Source organism: Epargyreus clarus, unplaced genomic scaffold, assembly GCF_041222505.1.
Source record: "Epargyreus clarus isolate Ecla_fem2 unplaced genomic scaffold, WU_Ecla_fem_2.2 ptg000018l, whole genome shotgun sequence".
NCBI classification, from domain to species: domain Eukaryota; kingdom Metazoa; phylum Arthropoda; class Insecta; order Lepidoptera; family Hesperiidae; genus Epargyreus; species Epargyreus clarus.
The window spans coordinates 4,925,964-4,947,656 of NW_027332226.1; the positions used below are offsets into that span (position 1 = coordinate 4,925,964).

Sequence of the window (21,693 nt, forward strand, 5' to 3'; positions counted from 1 at the left end):
GCTTTATAATAAAATAGACTCCTAAAGATAAGCTGACATTTTTTCATACGGATATCTTTATTGTTATGATTGATTCAGATGCGTAACGAAATGAAACAAATAACATTCGTAGATATGACTTTACATCGGATGTAAATAACAGAAAGTAGGGATGGCGATCTGAGATCGATTAATCGAAGAATCGGTGTTGTGGGCACAATTATCGATTATTTTAATCGATTTCCAGTAATGGATCGATTCGGTGAATCGATCTTTCATCCTAGAAAATTGAAAGTCGATCTTTTTCGAAGTTGGTTGAATATGTTATAGACATTATTTGCTGATGGATACATACTCGTATCAGTGCTTGTTTGGTCGTGATGACCTTTTCTTCCCGCTATCTTCGCCCTTTTCAGCTGAAAAAATAGAAGATCGATATTTGGGGAATCGATTCTTAGGGCCTCGATATTTTAGTGAATTGATTTATTACACTTAGATTCGAATCGATTCAAGAATCGATCTTTTTCGGAAAGAATCGCCATAGAAAGTGAACATTACATTAGGAGTCTATTTAGTTACAACGCATTGATTAATAGATTATGAAACAAAGATTTTCCAGATTTCTAGTCATAGTAGCATCTACAAAAAACGAAAATTGAGAATTGTTTCCGTCCATACACTTTCTAATAGATATTTCACCATAACTAAGTATCAACACTTGAGTCCCGAATTTTCACCACATTAGTCTTTGTAACAAGAAATTTATTAAACTTTACTAGATAATTGGTAAAAAATGACTACATTTTCTTTTCCGACTCCTACAATCTCATAAGGCTTCTTCATATTAAACTCCTACGTTGATCTGAAACAATAGAAAATTGCGTCTTTTATTTTGTGAATATTAAACAAATACAAAGCGTTTCATTTTCTGGTCTTATAAAGGAACACTAATATTGTTTTGTATCCTATTAAATTAATATTTAATTGGATAAAAGATGTATTTGTCATTAGTAGCAATACATTTATGATCGACCTTTGTACCTGACTGCGGAGGGTAATGTTCTTGAGAGTACGTATATTCCGAGCCAAACTTCAAGTCCGCTCTGAAGTTGTTACGAGCAGGTGTAGTCATACAATTTTCCATAGCAACGCGATTCATTTCTGTATTCAGAGCGGACTAGCAGTTTTAAACGAACTATACCTATTTCTCTTTCTTTGCCCTTTAGTTCAAACGTCTTGACGGTATTGCGGCTAAATTTTGAAGCAGTCGAGATTTTGTTTTCATAATATTTCTCTGGTTCAAAATTTCAATGTTATTAAGGGTTGAATACAGATATCCAAAGAGGGTTGTGATTACTTAAACCTGGTCAGCATGCTAGTTTGTCTTTTTATGTTAATAGTAAGTTTGTTTGACGACCCGCGTGGAGGAGCGGTCACCATGCCGGTCTGACGCGCAGAGGGTCCCGGGTTCGATCCCCGGCCAAGACAGATTTCTAAATGATGAATTTAGATTTCTGTTTCTGGGTCTGGGTGTTTGTGTATTTGTCTCTGTGTGTGTCCATAGCATCCACGATACAGGGAATCCTAGTGTGGGGCTGTGAGTGTAGAAAGAGTTTTTTAAAGCGTTTTTTATGTTATAAAAAGACATATAAAAAGGTGTAGCACATTGTAAACAATTAATTGTGTTTAGGTTTGCGTGTGAGAAGTTACTCGAAGTACCAAGTTTTTGAATAGACGTTTTCAATTCAAATTTCCGATTTCGCTGCACGAATCAATATGGTTCGCGGCATCATCCATGAGTTCCGAAGTTATCAACATTAATCGGAACTACGTATACGACACTAGAAAGTGGGTCAAAGAAGTTAGGGTTAAATGGAATAGTCAATTCTGAATGTTTTTTCCACACCTTATAACACGAAAGTTTGGTAGGAGTTTTATAGCGCAACACTTTTTTAATATCTACACTTTTGTCAGCATATAAAATGAGCACTATAAGGGACAAAATGTTTGAACGTATCATTTATCTAAGAAGAATTATTGTAAATCGTTTTAAAGTCTACAACACTATTATTATAAAACTGGATTAACTATCATAAGACAAAAAAATCATTCATCAATCAATCTATCAATCTCATAATTAAGACGAATTCAACAACACCTCAAATATTAAATTTCTTCAAGCCGTTTCGGCTGCAAGGCGAACCAAATAATAAGACAAACACATACATAAATACTTTCGAGACACATTACCATCCGTCGACGAAAAAAGTCATAATCAAATATTCCGTAGTCGTATGAAAATACAATATGAAATATTTTACTATTACTATATTTTTATGAACATGTTTATACGTTTAAAATTAGTATAAAATATAACACGATATTTTTTTCATTATATGAGATATATTTACATTCTCATAAACTGATATAACCCATAAATTAGCGCGATGAAATATAAAGGAAAACGGGAACTAAACTTAAAGCCGTAAACCGCTAGTAAATAAATAAACAGGGAATAGCGGGTTATCGGGACATGTCGGGCGAACGAAAATGAGAGCTTACGTAAAATATTTACAAAGATTTAATATACTGTAATGTTTGAAACATATGTTGTGATAATAATTGTCTCTTTTGATGTGGCCCTTTGAACTTTAAACAATAATACTGTATAAGAGCAATTATATTATTATTATTCCAGCAAATGGTAATCATAGAAAAAAATGAAAGGAAAGAAATAGGTAAACTATTATTGAAGAAACAATAATAGACTAAAAAACTTTGCCAGAAAAATGACGTGTTAATGTCTGATGTACCTAATTTTAGAAGGATATATAAGCTACTTACTTATCAGTACGTATACTACACAACATGAATGGGGCATCCATCCTTAGCGCCAACTCGGTCTAGCGGGGGTGGTATCACGACGTACGTGTCTCGGCTGGTCGAGGGGTAGTCTTCCTCGCCCGCGAATAAGGGAGGGGGTGGGATCACGTCATCTTCTACCTCCTCCTCGGTTACCTCTTGCCGTCTCCGTCCAGGCGTGTAGTTCATAACACAGGTCACCGCGATGAGAAACAGAAAGAATATGAATACAACGTCGAACATGATTAAGAAGTTTAGCATTACAAGTTGCATCACGCCTTACTATAGACCCCGGTCACATTCTGTGCCTCTGACCGCTTGAGTCATTCGTTCGGTCTTTTACCATCTTATCATTATAATCTCTGATAACGGTTGACCTTGCCTGGAGTATCTGAAACAAGAAATACATAACATGAAAATGGTAAAATTAATGTCAAATTAAACTGACGTAACTCTCGCGGTTCGACGGCTAATTTACATTTATTTCGGCATTAAAGCGCTGCTGGTTTGAAGTGTAAAAGGAGATTCGATTAACGAATTAAATGGATAAAACAGGACAAAAAATATGAGTCCTTCCAACACCTGTTCCGAGTTCTATTACAGGTTAGACAGATATTATGAATTTATATGTCTGTTTTGGCTCTGGTTATTTTAACAAGCACGAGACGAGAAATTATTGTGTACGAGTATTTTTCGAGTATATATTCTTTGGAAATTCCGTCCCAAACGGCTTGATGAGTTTTTACACATGAGATGTTGTGGGAGTTGTATATATCCCATATATACTCGTATAGTTGACATAGCCTATGCCATTTTTAAACCGTAAGGTCTTTATTCACTATAATAATAAGACTTTGTTCCATATTTAAAAAAAAACTGAATCAAAATATTTATTTCCATTTGTATTTTCGTGTAACGAATAACGATATTTATAAGTACGTATATCTCGTATTGGGGTTATAAAAATAAGCCTAAAATAATCACGAAGGTATTTCTAGCGAAGAAGTAGGTTAACACAATAAAGGACTATGATAAGACATGTTATTTTTGTTGGCTTGAAGTGGTACGTGACTAAGAATTTACTTCTCATTCGAGAAATAAACATTTCCTTCCATTTACCTTTACATCATAACGAAATTTACATATTATCTTGCACGAGCAGATAGGACATTTTCGGAGGTAATTCCTTTTGTACACGAAAACCTTAATACTTCCGAGCCCTTCAATTGGTGGTGCCTTGTATTTTTTCCGCTGAATCGACGGTGAGGAAGAATTTATTCGAGGGTAATACATTGTGTGGGTATTCCACTTGTTAGTATGGGAACCTACAATGGTGATTTTTATAACATCCCTTACATGATTAAAACGCTAATGTTCTGGTCTCCCTCTTCCCGATTCAACTAAGGTACTACCGCTACACTCATTTCTATCGAAAAATAGTAAAGTTATGCGGTGCCGTGTTCTGTATTGAAGGGTGGTAGTCCACTCATCAAATATCTTTGTCCAATTTCAATGTCCAACATTTGATCAAATTTCTTTGACAGATGTCCATTCCACTCGTCAAATATCTTTGTCCAAGGTTTCTTTAGAATTTGCGTAGTTGATTTTTTAAGTACAATTGTTGTTGGTTTGGAAACTAGTTCTTTCAGCTGTAAAAAGTTTTAATAAAATATTGGTGTTGCTAGTAAATTGGATGAAGTCATCCTATTTATTTGATCAAATGTACATTGGACATTTGACAAGGGAATACTACCATTAGTTCAGTAAGGTAAAGTAAAAATAAACACTATCATACGGTGTACGAACTTAGTTCGCATTTTAGTAACAGATCTGTGGCCGACCTATGTTAGAAATCCCATTCGCCTATTTGGAATTAATTAAAAAGTATTTACTTTCTTGCGTTTCTTCTTCTCCACAGCTAAACATCTTCCGAAGCGGTGGTTTTTTGTTGGCATTAAAAAAGTGTTCTGTATGAAACAACTTCGAATAATTGAGATTTGATTTTGTATTTCACTTTGATATCCATAGAGGGCTTATCCCACTTACTACTCAAACCATGGTAAGCTGCATTTTTACCTTTAAATATTTCTCCTAAAATATGCTTTCTAAATTCTTTTATTTGTGGCTAACGTCCCAATTTCGTTACCAAAAAATCCAAAATTCCATATTTCCGCATCCACCAGACGTTCTCCTGTTCTTTGCGACTATCTACATAAAACGTTTCGCGAGGTCTTTGAAATAAAATGTAGGTATCATTATGTCACTTAGCGACACTCTTTTGTTTCGGCTGTTCGTAAAAACTCGGGGAAAAAATGCTACATTTATAAAAGTGCGCGTGAAACGATGCAAAGATTTGCCTAATTTATAATGCCATATTTACTCGAAATATATTTTAATTCACAGCAATTTACAGGAAAATGATTCTCTATCGATTTATTTTAATCGTACGAGTATTTAGGATATTTTTATCCGAGTGCGGAGGGTAATGTTTTTCTAGCTTATGTGTGCATGTTTCTTTGGCAGATTTTAACATATGAAGTGTCGATGGATTCCTCTAAAATTCTGAGTGACATAGGCTATGTAACTACCCTTTTCAGTAAATTCTTTTTTAAAAAGTGAGATTTTTTATTTTTATAGTTATCTTATAATGATAAGATGCCTGTGACATAAGTAGATAGTTCATAATTAATATAATTGATAAAGATAGTTCAGTAGGACAAACCTATTACTAACTCGCGTATCACTGACATGCCACTTAACATTGGGTACCCGTCACATGGCTTTTACTTTTACTACCTTGAGAAAACAGCAAAAGGAACTCTACAATTTAACAGTAATAAGTGCGGTGTTGCCGTCTCAGTCAACCGAGATATCGCGACATGCCTATAAAACTGGCTACATAAATCGCTAACATTTCTTGTGTGTATTTCAAACATGTGTAGCATGTCGCAAATCGTAATAAAATGCATAAACAAAATTGTTTCGGCAAATCGTTCCAGCCTGAAATGTGTCTATAAAGTGTGATTCATTGTCACTGCCAAATTGTGATATAACGCTTTCGTTCCAAATACGACTTCTACAGTTATAGAACTAGGGATCAAAATAATACTATATATCTAATGGTACACGCAAAGACTTTAATCTCAAAATATAAAAAAAAAAATTTGAATGTTACTAGGATTTTAACCACAGTCAACAAATACAGGTCTGTGTTTAACCCTAAGTATAAAACCTAATGGTAGTTATAATTGGTGATCACCGAATTCACGCCAAGAAGAAATAAGAGTAAAAACGTAGTAAATTCCTAGTAAAAACCGTTAATAAACCCACTAAGCCGCGCCTTTCCACTACAAAGACTGCAAAGGACCCGGCTTAGCGTAGTCTGGACAAAGGAGAAATGGTGTTGCTGTCTGTTCTAACACCGTACGTATATACAGTTCTAGTGTGTTAATGAAATGGATGATGGTCCACTTTTATGCATCTGTAATACGAGACTTACAGTAGACAGACGCGTAGTGTACATCGTTGATACAATCAGATTTAATCAAAAGGTTAAACAGATACCTAATCTGTTTAACCTCGGTTTGCTTGTAAAGTTTTGTCGTGCAATTTGGAACTTTAAAATAGAAATAAACTTGCGTTTCAATTATAGATTTAGGTACTTGATGTGATATCAAAATTAATCTCCTACTAAAACACATAGTCTGCACTCTACTTGTAATAAATAGAAATACGCGTAGAAAGTATGCAATCGCAGTTTTACTACGAAGAGTTTTGTAAGAATATATCCCCATATAAAATTATATCCCCATCATATGCTCATACTTATTGTAGGTATTTGAAACATGTGCTGTTACAAATCGCAACAAATGTGACATAACGAACAAAATTATTTCGGCAAAATTGTTCCAGACTGAAATGTGGCTATAAAATTTGATTCATCGTCCCTGTAAACGAAAAAATGACGCACATAATCCGAGTAACGTTACGTAACAGAAATGTCCTGAATGCCTCCATCTAAATACGTTTTTCAATCAAATGTAGGAGATATTAGAAAGATTAATGGTCTAACGGTTAGTCGGGTAGCCACTAGTCTATTGGAAAATAGAGGTAACAAAACTTCCAATTTGCGGTGCCATTTCTAAGCTTCAATTCTATAATAATAAAAATTAAACCACTGTTTTAACAAGGTCCTAGAAATAAATCGGACTGTTTAGCATCTATTGTAAATTACGAATTAAAGTTCTTTATAAAACAGTTAAAATATTATACCAGCTATAAAATTAAAGCATCAACCTAATAAGAACTTCATTGACCGTTAAATAATTTGTAAACTTATAAATTTTCCACTATTTTACAAGATATACAGAAAGCATTTTATATTCATTACTAAAACTTGAAAAATTGATATAACTTTTTATAATTTGCTAAAAAGTAATAGCTCTAACCGCGCTACGAGACACGGTTAAATATTTTACTGTACTTTTTATATATTTCTTGTTTTACGAATCCAGTAAAATATAGGCTTAAAAATGGCTTAAAAATATAAGTAATATTAATTTCTACATTTTTGTGAGCATATATCTCTAGTAATTAATAAAAATTGTATGAATTGCAATCTTTAAATGACAAATAATATTATCTCACATCTATTGAATGTACTTGTTTATATATTCATGTAATGGTTATAAACGATATTTTTAATGAAAAGGATTAAGTGCCTGAAGACGAAAATAAATACCTCATTTGGCAGTGTTTTACAGGCTTTCACACCTTTTACTTCCGAGCCCTTTAATGTAGGCAAAGCTGCAGTGTCATTTGCGGTGGGTGGGTACTATCGTGGTATCGATCACGCCGAGCCCATACAGAAACCTCTGTACTGGTAACCCATTTTCGATATTTTATAATGCTTAAGTTTGCGATGATTTCTTTCATAGATTTTATAAATTTAAAGTATTGACAGTGACGTGTTATTGGTTTTACAAAAAATAATTGTAAATATAATAATTGTAAATAACATAAAAATGTAAAAATAATTATCTTTACGCGTTACTAAGAAATTCAGCAGATTTTTTTTATTTTTGTCATGGAGGTGAAGGTTAAACAGTTGAAACTAGACATACCGTTGATTAGTATCTATTCCGGATTCATTTCTGTGCTTATCTTTTATACTTACATACAACAAACATACAAACTTTATCGTTTCTACATACGCTACGCTGAATGCAGGAATAGCGTAGTTTTATGTATAATGTTTCATCGTTTCGTTTTAAATATCCGATTATTATCCGTATATAAGTTGCTGCGATGTGTCATTAGAACAATGTAAAAATATCAGCTGGCAATGTTTTTACTACTAGAGTAACTAACTTGTAGCTGTCCCGTATGAAATATTGTCTTTTTTCCTATAAATTCAAAGTGTAGACACGGAACAAAATGACTTTCTAATTCTTTCCATTACGGTTTCATTATTTTAAGCCATTAGAGAATTTATCGGCGAAAATAATCGGGTGCGGTCGCCTTAAATCGGTCATCTAATATCCGTCGGAAACTCGTTCGCCTAACTGGAGCCTTAAAACTGAAACGAGTTTTGACGCTATCATCATTCCAACGACTTTTCATTATTTCCCATTTGCTTGTCGGAATAAGTGTGATTTAAAAATGTTCTATGAAGTTTGATGAAAAAATGGTACTCTACCCTACTACTATAGATTCAGAATCTTAATGTAGTAGTAGCATTTGAAATTTGTATCAAAGTGGCCGTAATATTTATAATATTGAGAAAGATCAAAATTCAGCTGTGGGACAAGAATTACTTCATAATTAATTTAAGTTGATTGTAATGAAATAAAACTAGATATTTAGGTGAAGTAACATGAATAACATAAAAGGTTTTTTTATAGTATAATAATAGCAAAATAGTACGCAGTCAGTGTTATATCAGGCAAAAATAAATTTGATATACTTTATTACAGAAAGAAACAATATAAATGCAGTAAAAACACTTTCCATGTCACAAATAAATTTTCCTTCAAAACGTCCTGTGTAATAAAAATATCAATCTCCAAGATATTTTAGGAAGATATCATTATTATCAACGTCACTCAAAATTACCGGAGTAATAAATTGATTGATCCAAAATCCTTAAAAGTTCTTAAACTACGTTACGGTGTAACGAGCCGGAGACTTTTATAAGCTTTGAAAATTATATTTCTAAAAGCTGACCTGTATTTCGGCAAATTATACACTCGAAGCCGATTTTGGTTAAGCACTTTACGTGACCTTTATATTTTTAAAAGATCGTTTTACAGGTTGTTTACAGATCGATAAAATATACTTTTGATTATTTTTTAATGTTTATATACTGATGAACGGTATAAAGGTAATAGGTACAAATATTATCGTAAACCTTGGATGATTCAATGATATATTAGAGTTTCGTTGTTAAGTAATCTATAAACTAATTTCTTATCATGCTCGTCACTAAAATTTTGTACCTATCAGAATAAAGTGACTGTTGTGAATTAGTTTTAAACTTGAAATTTGATTTCATGCTATGGCTAAAAACTAAAAAAAAAAACATGGCTAAAAACTAAATTATTAAAAATTGGTAAGTAACAAGAAGTATTATTCATATTTCAAAATGTGTAAGCAGATAACGATTAAGCTTCGTAAAGCAATGGTAATATATACCTAATATGAGAAAAAAAAGATTTCCATTAAGCTAGTCGTATTGAGGTTTCACTTGAGGTATCACGTTGTCCATTAGTGTCAGCTTAACATTCAACATTTGTTTCGTATTTCTGGAGAGGAATTACTTGTTTTCATACCTACAGAATGCTATATTATTGTTCTTATAGAAACACGCTGATTTTTCATACTGTTTTTTAATGTAATTGTTAAAAGTCAAAGTAAATATGCAATCATTACAATAAATATGAATAAATTACGAGACTTTTAAGAACGCAAGTTATCAATTTAATCTGTATCTATATGTTACTGTGAGAATTGCATAATATTCATACCTGTACCTACCTAATCTAATACAAATGTTGGTGCATTAGAAGTACTAAGAAAATATAGCAAATTTAATACGTATACATGATTGTATGTGTGAATTTAGATATGTAGTTATAAAGGCTTGTTAATAATTGCAATTTAGGTATTTTTTTATTTATTTTATCCGGTTTTTAATACCTACCTATACTATTTAATTATAAACATTTGACATGTAATAGAGCGTATAAAGTTTGCGATTAAGTCCGGTCGTGTACTGGGGCTTCTCTTGTGGTGTCTCGCCTGTCCGTTTGTGCAGGCTTTACCGCAAACATATGTATTTACACTCGGAACAAGACAGACTCTGTAATCCTTTAACTTCGCTACGCATCCATTGTTCTATGAAATTGTTACTGAAAATACGTTTTACGATAGAAATTCAGATTTTAAGAGTAAAAATAAAAAACGAAAATAAAATTATTTAGCAAAAATCGTGGTAAGTAAAATGTAAATTTATTTATTTATTAAAATTCTTATTATTTTTTATGTATGTACAATTGTATATTTTGAAGGTGGTAGAACCCTTTGTGGTTCGACTCCGGCGGCACCACCGCCACACCTATTTCTACCTAATAACAGCAGTGTCAGGCGCTGCTGTGTTCCGGTTTGAAGGGTGTGGTAAGGGAGACAGACTTTTCCGAGGCGTTCCAGCTTAGTCCTCAGGGGTAGCAGCGCATCTGTGGGCGACCTCAGGTAGGAATACCTAATCCTATCTGGGGTTGATTAAAGATGTCCATGGGCGGCAGTAGCCACTTACCATCAGGTGGACTGCATGCTCGTCTGCTACTCTTATATTATAAAAAAAAAAAAAAAAAAAAAAATATTGTTATATAATTTAGGTAAATGCTTAGGAACCTACTAACATAACCTACTAACATAATAATGATATTCATTATCGTCATTGCTTCGTGCTTGGCTGATAATGCCATACATTACATTACGTTCTCTATTTAGAACCCTTTATTTTAAGAAGTGTAAATAAATACTGGTCAAGAGAATTCCCATAAGATTTACCAGATCGGATATGGGTTACCGGCATGGGTTTACCAAGGGGTGAATTATTTTATGTAACATAGGTAATGTTACAAATTCAAATATTGTATTTAAGTAAAACAATTAAAACTTAGGTCTAAAATCTTTCTCGTTCTTTGATCAGACCCACCCAGAAGTGGATTAATGGAGAAAGATGGAGATATGTGTAATGGAGAAAGGTGTGAACTAAGATAGACCTAACACTAAGAAAACAACAATGTTTACTCAGACGTTCAATTACCTCTTACATACTCCAATTCTCTCTTTAATACCTGCTATAGATGCCATTAAAACTTTACTGTGTCAATGACCTGAACGTTCTATAAAATCAAAAAATAGGTTTATAGACATTTACTAGACTTAAACAAGGACATAACAAGCAGAACATTGTCCTATTAACACAAAATATGTTCAAGATGGGAGTGGAGTAGCTCATAATAACATGAATGCATGTGTTTGCAGTTACGTTGTTACGAGTATGTTCCTTGCGAAAGGTCTTCTGCAGAAAAGCAGACTATTTCAGCACCTATTAAAGCAGGTATTTCAAGTAAAAATGTCGTTTAACGTTATAAAAAAATCCCGTCTTAATAAGTTAAATAACTAATTATAGGTACTTAATTAGTTCATACGAAGATTTAAAAAAACGCCGTTTTATGTATCAGTGTTAGAAATATTGAATGTCTTATACGTAGTAAATCGTAGTTATAATGCTTTTACAGTTTTTTTATAATCTGTTACAAAGTGCATAAAATACCAACAAAATATCCAACTCGAGACCGCGCCTGACTTTACCTACTTAATTTAATGACAATATGTAAGACTATCGTTATTAGATAATCGTAGGGGACTTCATAAACCTTCTTTATAACCGATGCAACGATGTGGGCAGTTTCCCAGTTACGCCGTTAACACTATTTTGTGTTTTTTTCTAAGTAAATATGAACCCGCATGTAGAAATTCAATATTTGTTATACTCAACTCGCGTAGTGTCATTTTGGTCATCGTTTATTATTTAGCGATCTTTTTGAAAATAAATGCATCAGTTTACGCGTATCATACTGGGAATGTTTTAATAATGTCTTATAAAATGTATATAAAAAATAATGATTCAATTATTCAAATATTCACTACCAATTCTAGATCCGAATCAGAAGGCATAGTGACTGTTATGAGAAAATGTTCGAATCTTCAAGTGACATAATATTCGTAAAATATATTCTGGCAAAAGATAGATACTCTTAGTAAACCTATGTCGAAGTGGAAATGAAAAGACGGAACTTTAACTTTAAACCATACCTATATGAGTACCAAGAGTATCAAGTTCTATAGGCAGAATGTGTATTCAAAATTTTCCGGGATGAGAATGTAGTGAAATTTTTGATAATCGATTTGCTGTATTGAGCACCGTATCTGGTAGCCAGCACGACAGTTTGACGTTTCCGTACAATAAGAAAAAGTTCCATTCGCATTGCGTGGATTTCGAAAAAACCTCCATGAAGCCTTTTATCAATCCAGACAGGCTTGCAGGCTCTTCACGTGGCTGGAAACATTTCTGTTCAGTTAATCCGTCAGGGGGCCTCTGGATTTTTGTGAGGGTGAATAGATACGATTTTTTGTTGAATTCGTTTTACTTTGACAGAAAAAGAGTTACTAGACCTTTTAGACTTTACATAGGCTGACTTTATATATAACAATTCATACCATTAGGTATTTGGTAAGATCAGAAACCATTAAGTTTTTCGAAGAACAAGTTTTCGGTAGAATCCTCTGTGGATCGACTTCTATTTCTGTCTCATAAAAGCAGCGTTAAGCGCTGCTGTGTTCTGGTTGTGGTAAGGGAGACATACTTTTCCGAGGCGTTCCAGCTTAATCCTCAGGGGTAGCGGTGCATCTGTGGCCGACCTCAGGTAGGAATATCTAATCCTATCTGGGGTTGATTACAGATGTTCATGGGCGGCAGTAGCCACTTAACATCAGGTGGATTGCGTGCTCGTCTGCTACTAATATATTCTAAAAAATAATAATTTATTCTAATTGTTTCTCTTCATTCATTGCTACTTTTATATTCATTAACTTGAGCGGTCGTCGGCTGAATATCTTTGCCTGTGGGTAGACTTAACATTATAATACAAGTTTGAAAATACATTACAGAATATATTGATGAATCGCGTGGTAGAGTCGCCATTATAATATTTAGGACTCTACAATAATTTAATGTTTTATTCATTTCTATTTAAGATCACTAGGATTGAAGAATGAACAGTGAAGGACGCAAATTGACTTACGTTATTGCGCCAAAGTTTAGAGCTTTACTTCTTTTGGTCGTGGAAGCCTTTTTAATGGTTAGTCTTCATCCACACTAACACCTGTTTCTGTTGCTTATTATGACCATGTCATATACACTTAAAGTTGGCATGCAATCTAAGTCGTTAGGGGTAGCGAAACAGTTCAGACCACTTTGACTAATCTAACATGAGTATGATTACAGACATCTATCAGCAACTCATGTTAATTTGCCATCAGATTGACTGCTTCTTGCTTGACTGCATTCTTAAGAAATTAAAGTGGATAAGCATCATCAACTTTAATTTCTTAAGAAAAGCAAGTAGTCACGTTTTAAGCTCGTCAGTTACCTCAATTTCCTGAATAAATCTCAGCAAACAGTCATATTTATAGCTATATCTTTACTTTTAGACGCCTATTGCGGAAATAGAACGATTAATCCAAAGCTTATGTAGCTATTATACCAATATAGACGTCCATTTTTGCGGCACAACTTCTGCCGAGTCATTCGGTTGGTGTATTGTGGTGAATCGACCCACTAATGCGATGGGCACGGTCATTAACTGGATTTGTATAACCCACCCTTTCCCTAACAGTTTCAATTTAATACAAGTTTTGGGTACTGTAGACGTTTATTAAATAACACGAATTAATCTCACACGGCGAGGCTGTGTAGCAACATTTACTTAAGTGTTCAACTATTTCGAACTATAACTAAACACTAGGAATCGTAATGCCATTGTGATGTAAGATGTTAAGTACAGGATTACATAAGCATTATGTAGGAGTGAGTAAACCTTTGTAGCAATTAATATGCTGATGAAATTCAAATGAGGCAAATGGAACATCGTCGAAGTTGTTTTACAAAATGAAGTGGAATAAACTAAAGGGAAGGATTATTGAAAGCAAATTAGGATATCTATTTTTTCATGTTATTACCAAATACGGTAATCCGTTCCGTATAAAGATAACGGAACTCCACTAAATATGTGGAAGTTAAGTAAATATTTAATTCACGTGAGTTACGATGGCAAAAATTATTTAATTTGAGAAGAAACTGATTTACGAACAGACGCTATATTTTTTATATAATTAAAAAATATTCGTATAAATAACATGAATAAATAATTTGCGGAAAAATATATTATTACCGATGTAATTTCTAATTCTTTCGTATACATTTTTACTCCGATAACTACTATCATATCTGTCTTATATATTATGCAACTTTTCACTCATCACATCATCTCAAAATCACAGTTCTTCCCAGGTAGCGGTTCAAATATTTATTTATACTCTTATATTATATATTATTAATTTATACAACTCACATTCGTGGCCCTTGAACGGGACATTAATAAGTTGAATACAGGGAATCTAGGGTGGATTATCTTAAATATCTCACGACAAAAAATGTAAGTTTGTTATGTAGGTGAAATTATAAAAAAAATCATACCGAGGTGTCACCATACACTTTCACGCAAGTTTCTGCATGATAGCGTTATTCTAACGAGGGTTCATTATCTTGTGGCAAAGTTTATGTAACTTAACGTGTGTATTTCAGAAATCACGTTCGTATTCAGAGGAACTGAAACCATATTTATCGTATTCATTTGTGAAATCTTTGATACGGAAGTGATTTACGCAAATAATTATTCAGGTTGTATTTTTCTACAATAATTATATAAAGTCCAACCTAATTAGAAGCAATGGTAATGTTTTTCTCAAATATAGAAGTGTTAATTGCTCGAGATAGATCGTTATTGAATTATAATTGTCTGCATTACACCTACGTGTATGTTTAAGAGTGTGGTCAAAGTCAGAAAGAATCAGAATACAACTTCTTCTTCCGAGGTAAATTCCTAAATACATTCAATAATCATACATTTTTTTTAAAATTTTAACATCATGTGTGTCATCGAATAGTAGGCATATAGCACTTAATACTAACTGAATAATTCTTTAATACATATACGTAGTAACAAAAATAAAGAAAATATATATCGCGTAAAGAATTAAAACCCTTCCAATATTGAAATTCCCTGCTCCGCTGAACAAGACGAATCGTTTCTCTCCCGATTTTGTATCATATCCATCATTCGAAGACAAGAACGTATTGTACTGTCATCGAATCTTCGAATCTGCTCAAATTTCTGTTTATGACAGTATCAGGCAGTAATGCAATCTACTATATTTTGTGTGGTCTTTACATAATATTTAAGAGTCCTTACTGTTAATTATAAATGAATGTATACTTCTGAAGACTAAGATGTATTATCTAATAAATATTTGTTGAACTGCTTCCAAGTATAATACTGTGTGCGTAGGTGTTGTGTAGGCGACGAAAAAAAAAACGATCAGGAAAAACTTTTACATACTACAAACTTACTTTATTTCCTCAGATGAAATTAATATGTTCAATTTAATAAAAGCAAAGTATTGTTTACTAAAGCTTAAATTTTATTAAAATGTACTTTATCAAGGACCCAGACCTTCGTTTTCATTTGGTGCCTTTAACACGTGTTTTTATTACGATCTAATTTAAAATTTACAACGAATTTTTAAATTTCATTTCTGCCAACGAACCTTAGGCTATTCCATATAAAATATATTGTAGATTAGGTATACAACGATATTTCCAGTGACACGGAAAGGTCAACTAAGAAGTGGAAACGTAATTATTTTTAATTACATACTCAGTTGCACCGCTATTTTTGCCGCTGCAAAATGTTTTAAATAGGTAGCCTGAATCGCTGCAAGTTGTAAAATGGAAATCTTGTTAAAAAGTTACAAATTTGATTTAATGTACATACATATTTTATGTACTTAACCGCTTTTTTAAATACTTCAACGATAACATTAATACAAAAACAAAAAGTCGACTACTAAATCTAAAGTAAATATGAAGTGCCACGCCCATAACATAGATTAGTACATGCGGTCATTACACATTACCCTCTGCAATCGGTTGCAATAAGTCAACATTCCTATAGATAAATATAAAAAATATTTTTATTGTGCCTCACTAATCACAGGAATACACTCTTACACTTCTTCAAACTGTACTTCGAAAATTACGCACATAAAATTAAGCAGAAATAAATTTTAATACAATTTTAATTTTCATCTGTGTGAGTGCAGCAAGTACACACTAATACTGTACTGTATAGAGACGCCAGTAACAAAAAGCTTCGCCACGCGTCTCGCGTCGGTTTAAACCGGTTTGTACTACTTTTTGACTACGTTTGGCGATCAATCATACAAATTAATGCAAAGCTGAGCTTACGCTTCGCAGATTGTACCTGCAGAGGATTTGACGAATTAGTATCCATTCATTCAAACAACAAGACCATACAACAATATCCATTCAAATAACAACCAAATAATTTATGTAAGTTTTTATCTCACTGCGGATGGTAATGTTTTTCTAGCGTATGTACATATTTTATGCCTCATTCTTTGGCACGCCCTGCAGCATGTACGGCTTAAAGACTTTTAACATGAGGGCTCGTTGGACTCGATAAATTGTGTAAGTGATATAGTTCATACATTCGTAGCAAAAGCAGTCGGTTTTTTAAAATAATAATCGCTAGTTTTCTTGCAAGTTTGTTTAAAATTATTATTAATTATAAATGATCGGTTTGTATCGTAAATGGTCATATAAATATGTATTAACCACAAAATCAATATATTTTTAAATGTCCCTTTTTGAAAGGTCAAGTTATTTTTGTTATACGTAAAATCATAGTTCATGTCATTAAAAGTTCAAAGGTTCAGAAAATAACATTTCGTTTTACATTGTGTGAGAAAATATTCGGACATATCATTAATCTTTTTGAACAATAACTTGCGTTAAAAGGTTTTTGTGGTCCGTTTGAATTACAAGAATTTTACCATTTGTCAAACGGAAAGACGAAAAAGTATTTTTGGACGATTTTAAACTGAAAAGAACCTACTTTTGGTTAGTCAGTTAAACCATGCTTCTTTGTTTCGAAAAACAGGGGTTTTTTGAATGTCAATTTTTTGAGTTATGATCATGAATACTTTAATGCCACGGCGTATGAAAGAACTAATTAAATGCTTATTTAATTTAATTATTAATTCATAGTAATCATTATTAAAGTACTGGATAATTTCGATAGCTATTCTTCAACACATGAAATATTATTTATGCATATTCCACATACATTTCGAAGACAAGAAAACATATTGCAGTCATAAATCATAATGTAGTGTTTTCTTCAAAAAGTTATTTCGCCAACAATGGCCTTACATTGGCATACCTACCTGTATACGAAAAGACCAGAGTAAAACAAAAGTAGAACTATTTACGTCTTGTGCCTAAATGTGGATCTTGATTACGGAGCTTTATTCGAGGTGGAGAAAAGCTCGTACTTCCGCAACGTAAAAACTTTTACGAGCGAATATTCTGCAGCACTCAATAACCTGTATATTTTTGTTCTAGGGCAAGAACCTACTGTATAAATATGGCCGTGCTAGGGACCGACATCGCGGATTTCGGCTCAACTCAGTCAGTAAGCAAATAGTTTATTGCTCATATTGCTTGTATTGACTTTATTTTAGGATTGGGTTTACAAATTGAAGGTGTCTGCTTGTGATTCACGAAAATATTTTCGGTTTTTAAAAATTCTAAATAAGTTATTTGCTTGAAAAGATAAACCGTTTTTATGTTTTAAAAAAATATCTGTCAGTTTTTTTAATGTGAATGTGATCCACATCTATTTTTATTTAGTAGTACACATCTTTCATAGTGTCAACCAGTAGAGGTCTTTACCGAGGTTGCCAATGACCAAATTTTATCTTTCGTAGGAGTATTAAATTGCGTGGCTGTACTACCGCCACTAGAACGAGTATAATCCGCCTTCATATATAAAAGGTTAATGAGGATTAAATTCGAAAACGTGGTGGCGTCCGTTCTAGATTATAAATATAATATATTTAAACATAGCGTGTGACTTGGTATATACGTATGTATAGTTTAATAAGTTAATACAGGTATAATTTTTAACTACACTACTGGAAAAAATTAAGGGATCAAAAAAAAATTCCAAATTTTTCGGTAGTTTTCAACAGGCCGTAACTTTGAGAGAAATGGTCGTACAGGAAATAAAAAAAAGGAAATTGTAGCTCCAAGTATCTAGTTTTTGGATTAGAACTTCAAAATTTTGTAGCCTCCGCGGTTTCTGAGTAATCGTAGAAAAACCAGCAACAAAAAAAAAATCAATTTTTTTTTAGTTTTTTTTTGGTCTACGGGCTAGGAAAATTTTTTTTTAGCTTAACCACCATAAGGATCGGATACTTTGTTCATTTAGCTTTAATTTCTTTTTTTAAACACCCTGATACGTCCACTCCTCGCTGAGATATCGGTCTTCAAAGTGAAAAGGATCTTTTTGTCTTTGATTATCGATATCTCAGCAACCAATGATCGTACAGAAAGTTAAAGATGGCTTTAAAGAACTTGAATAAATTCCCCTTAACGACTGTCCATTGTTTTTTCGGAGTTTTTTTTTCTTTTCTTTTTGAAAATTTAAGCACTTTCTGGAACAAAAATGTGGAAAAAGCTCGGAAAAACAATTTTTTTTTCTCATTTTTAAAAATTATGAGCTTTTCAGAGCAAAAAACATGATCCTTTAATTTTTTCAAAAATTCGATCAAGTGAAACAAAAAAACGGCTGGCTGGATTAATTTAATTCTTTGTAGGGTTTTTGTGGACATATTGAACTGTAAAAGGCACACTTAACATTAGTGGTTTCCTCAATATTTACGATCCAGCGCTTGATTTACCAAAAAACCACCAAAAGCCCTTTTTTGTTGCATTTTCAAATTCAGGTGACAGAAAGAAAAAAATTTTTTTTCGAAAAAACAATGGACAGTCGTTAAGGGGAATTTATTCAAGTTCTTGAAAGCTATCTTTAACTTTCTGTACGATCATTGGTTGCTGAGATATCGATAATCAAAGACAAAAAGATCCTTTTCCATTTGAAGACCGATATCTCAGCGAGGAGTGGACGTATCAGGGTGTTTAAAAAAAGAAATTAAAGCTAAATGAACAAAGTATCCGATCCTTATGGTGGTTAAGCTAAAAAAATTTTTTCCACGCCCGTAGACCAAAAAAAAAACTAAAAAAATTTTGAAAATTTTTTTGTTGCTGGTTTTTCTACGATTACTCAGAAACCGCGGAGGCTACAAAATTTTGAAGTTCTAATCCAAAAACTAGATACTTGGAGCTACAATTTCCTTTTTTTTATTTCCTGTACGACCATTTCTCTCAAAGTTACGGCCTGTTGAAAACTACCGAAAAATTTGGAATTTTTTTTTGATCCCTTAATTTTTTCCAGTACTATAAGTTAAATATATATTTTTAGAATTATGTAATTGTTTTTGATATTAAAACGATTACTTATAAAATCATAAACATAGTTAATAATTGAAGTTTTATGGGCAAAAGCATATTAAACGAGATTGATGTTAAAACAGAGGATAATATTAAGGCTCTAGAGCTTAAAGCAATTAACACTTACATATTTAGGAGGTAATTAAACGTTTTATGATTATGACTAAAGTTATATGTTAGTGGATTAGCTTATAAACTAATTATTATAGTTTATGTAATAAAATATTAGTCCAACCATGCAGTAAAGTGATTATGTTCTTTAATTAATTGCGAATTAAGAGACATCGTCACCGTATTATTATTTTACTATGTTAGATTTAGAGCTTACTCAACTATGACAGTTCAATCTTAAAATGAAGATTTTTTATCCAAAATATAAAACTATCCGTCCATATAAGTTATTACAATGTCCGTATAAGTTATTACAATTATGCCTATCGGTGATTCAAGAGTGATTACACTTAAATAATTTAGTTCTTCAAAATGACGAAAAGCTTTCTCTTGTAGTCCGTTGAGTGAAAATTGTGAAATTTAATGCGAGTAAAGTGTGCTAAAGACCAAATTTTCGGAGCGTTAAGGGTGGATAAAACCAATCGTGATTCTTTACACTTGAGTGAATAAGCTGTTTAAAATGCTAAAAACGCTCTTTTTTTCTTCCGGGGGAGGAAGATTTTGTGAAAGTGAATTGTGAAAAGTAAAACATAATTTAGTAAGATTTTGTTATTTGGTTGTTTGAAAATATTAAACTTTTTTTAAAACGTCTCAATTTTTATTTATTTAAAACAACATAAAGTCGAATTAAAAACTTCTTTTAGGATATCAATTAGACATATTTATATAAGTAAGTATGGAATTTATTTTTATTAAACAATTTTATTGTTAGTTTTTTTATTTATTTTAAAACAACCCGGAAAAATCTTAATTGGACACCGATAACATAGAATACAATGTTTTATAATAATTAATTAATTTTAAAATGGTTCATATAATAATATCCACTGTTAAAATACTTAATTAGAAAAAAAATATTTAAAATTCGTAAACTTCAAAATTAAAAAAAAAAATACCAACACCACAAAACAAACAAACATATTACCTTCACACACGTTTCACACAATCATCTTCCGGCGGCACAAAGTTTCACAGTCGTCACCGTTTGCGCCGCTGTGAGCGGTCGTTCGCGCCGGCCGGCGTCGCGCGACTGCCGCCGTCCCGCGCTCTGCACCCCTTGCTGTTTTCATTTACAAACACCATCGATGTCATAGAATACTCAAACACGAAGACATTAATCGTACATTTTTCTTGTAACCCGCTGTCTTGCTTAACTATGAAGTTATGTTGGATTTCGTTAAGCAATTGAATTCGTAACGGTAAATTCCATAGAAAATCTTAGTCCACTGATATATTTCTCAAAATCAGATGTAAAGGAGCAATGATCTGGCCATAACACTTGGAAGTACTCGTTGATCAAGAAATTTCTTGAGTGGATCAAAAATAATTCAAGTCGCTCTTGACCAAGTGGCTGATAGCTTGAAAATAACAGCGAAAATTGCTTGGATTTAGAGAGTACATGGCTCTTAATAGTAATTTCATATTTCATATTAGATGTCCAAAGACTGATATAGGGATAAAGGTCTGGATTCGTCAGCAGTTTTTGTTTATTTGGAAAACTACAACGTAATAGATGTTACATAACAATGATCGTGATTGCACAAGTAAAAATTTCAGTACATAACGCGAAAGAAGGTTATCCGGTGAATATAATTCTAAGTGAATTGTTGTCATTCTATGCCAAATACCTTGCGTAGGGAAGTGAAGATTAGTATCATAAGAATATTATTTCACGGAGGGAAAAAATCAATTTACAAAACCCATCAATGGAATTGATTCTCTTTACTTACTTTGATACGAGTAGAATCGGGATAAGGGTGTTAATGTAAACTTAATTTCAAAAGTGACGTAGAAACAATAGGCTTTTGGTACTTTTATGGCCTATGGCTTATGGTATGTTAATATGCTATGGCTTTTACGGAAAGGTATAATTTAATTAGAAATCTGGAATTGAT

The 21,693-nt window shown here is 32.7% G+C and overlaps 1 protein-coding gene across 1 annotated transcript; it reads right to left on the bottom strand.

The window, feature by feature from the left end:
* Window positions 1-527: 527 nt before the first annotated feature.
* On the bottom strand, window positions 528-20,823 carry LOC140749685 (uncharacterized). The gene is made up of 3 exons (XM_073082806.1): window positions 20,724-20,823; window positions 2,824-3,232; window positions 528-841 (listed from the first exon to the last, which is right to left on the bottom strand). Exon 2 carries the CDS (start codon window positions 3,112-3,114, stop codon window positions 2,839-2,841), a length of 276 nt encoding a protein of 91 aa, XP_072938907.1. The 5' UTR covers window positions 3,115-3,232; window positions 20,724-20,823; the 3' UTR covers window positions 528-841; window positions 2,824-2,838.
* Between the last annotated feature and the right edge of the window lie 870 nt (window positions 20,824-21,693).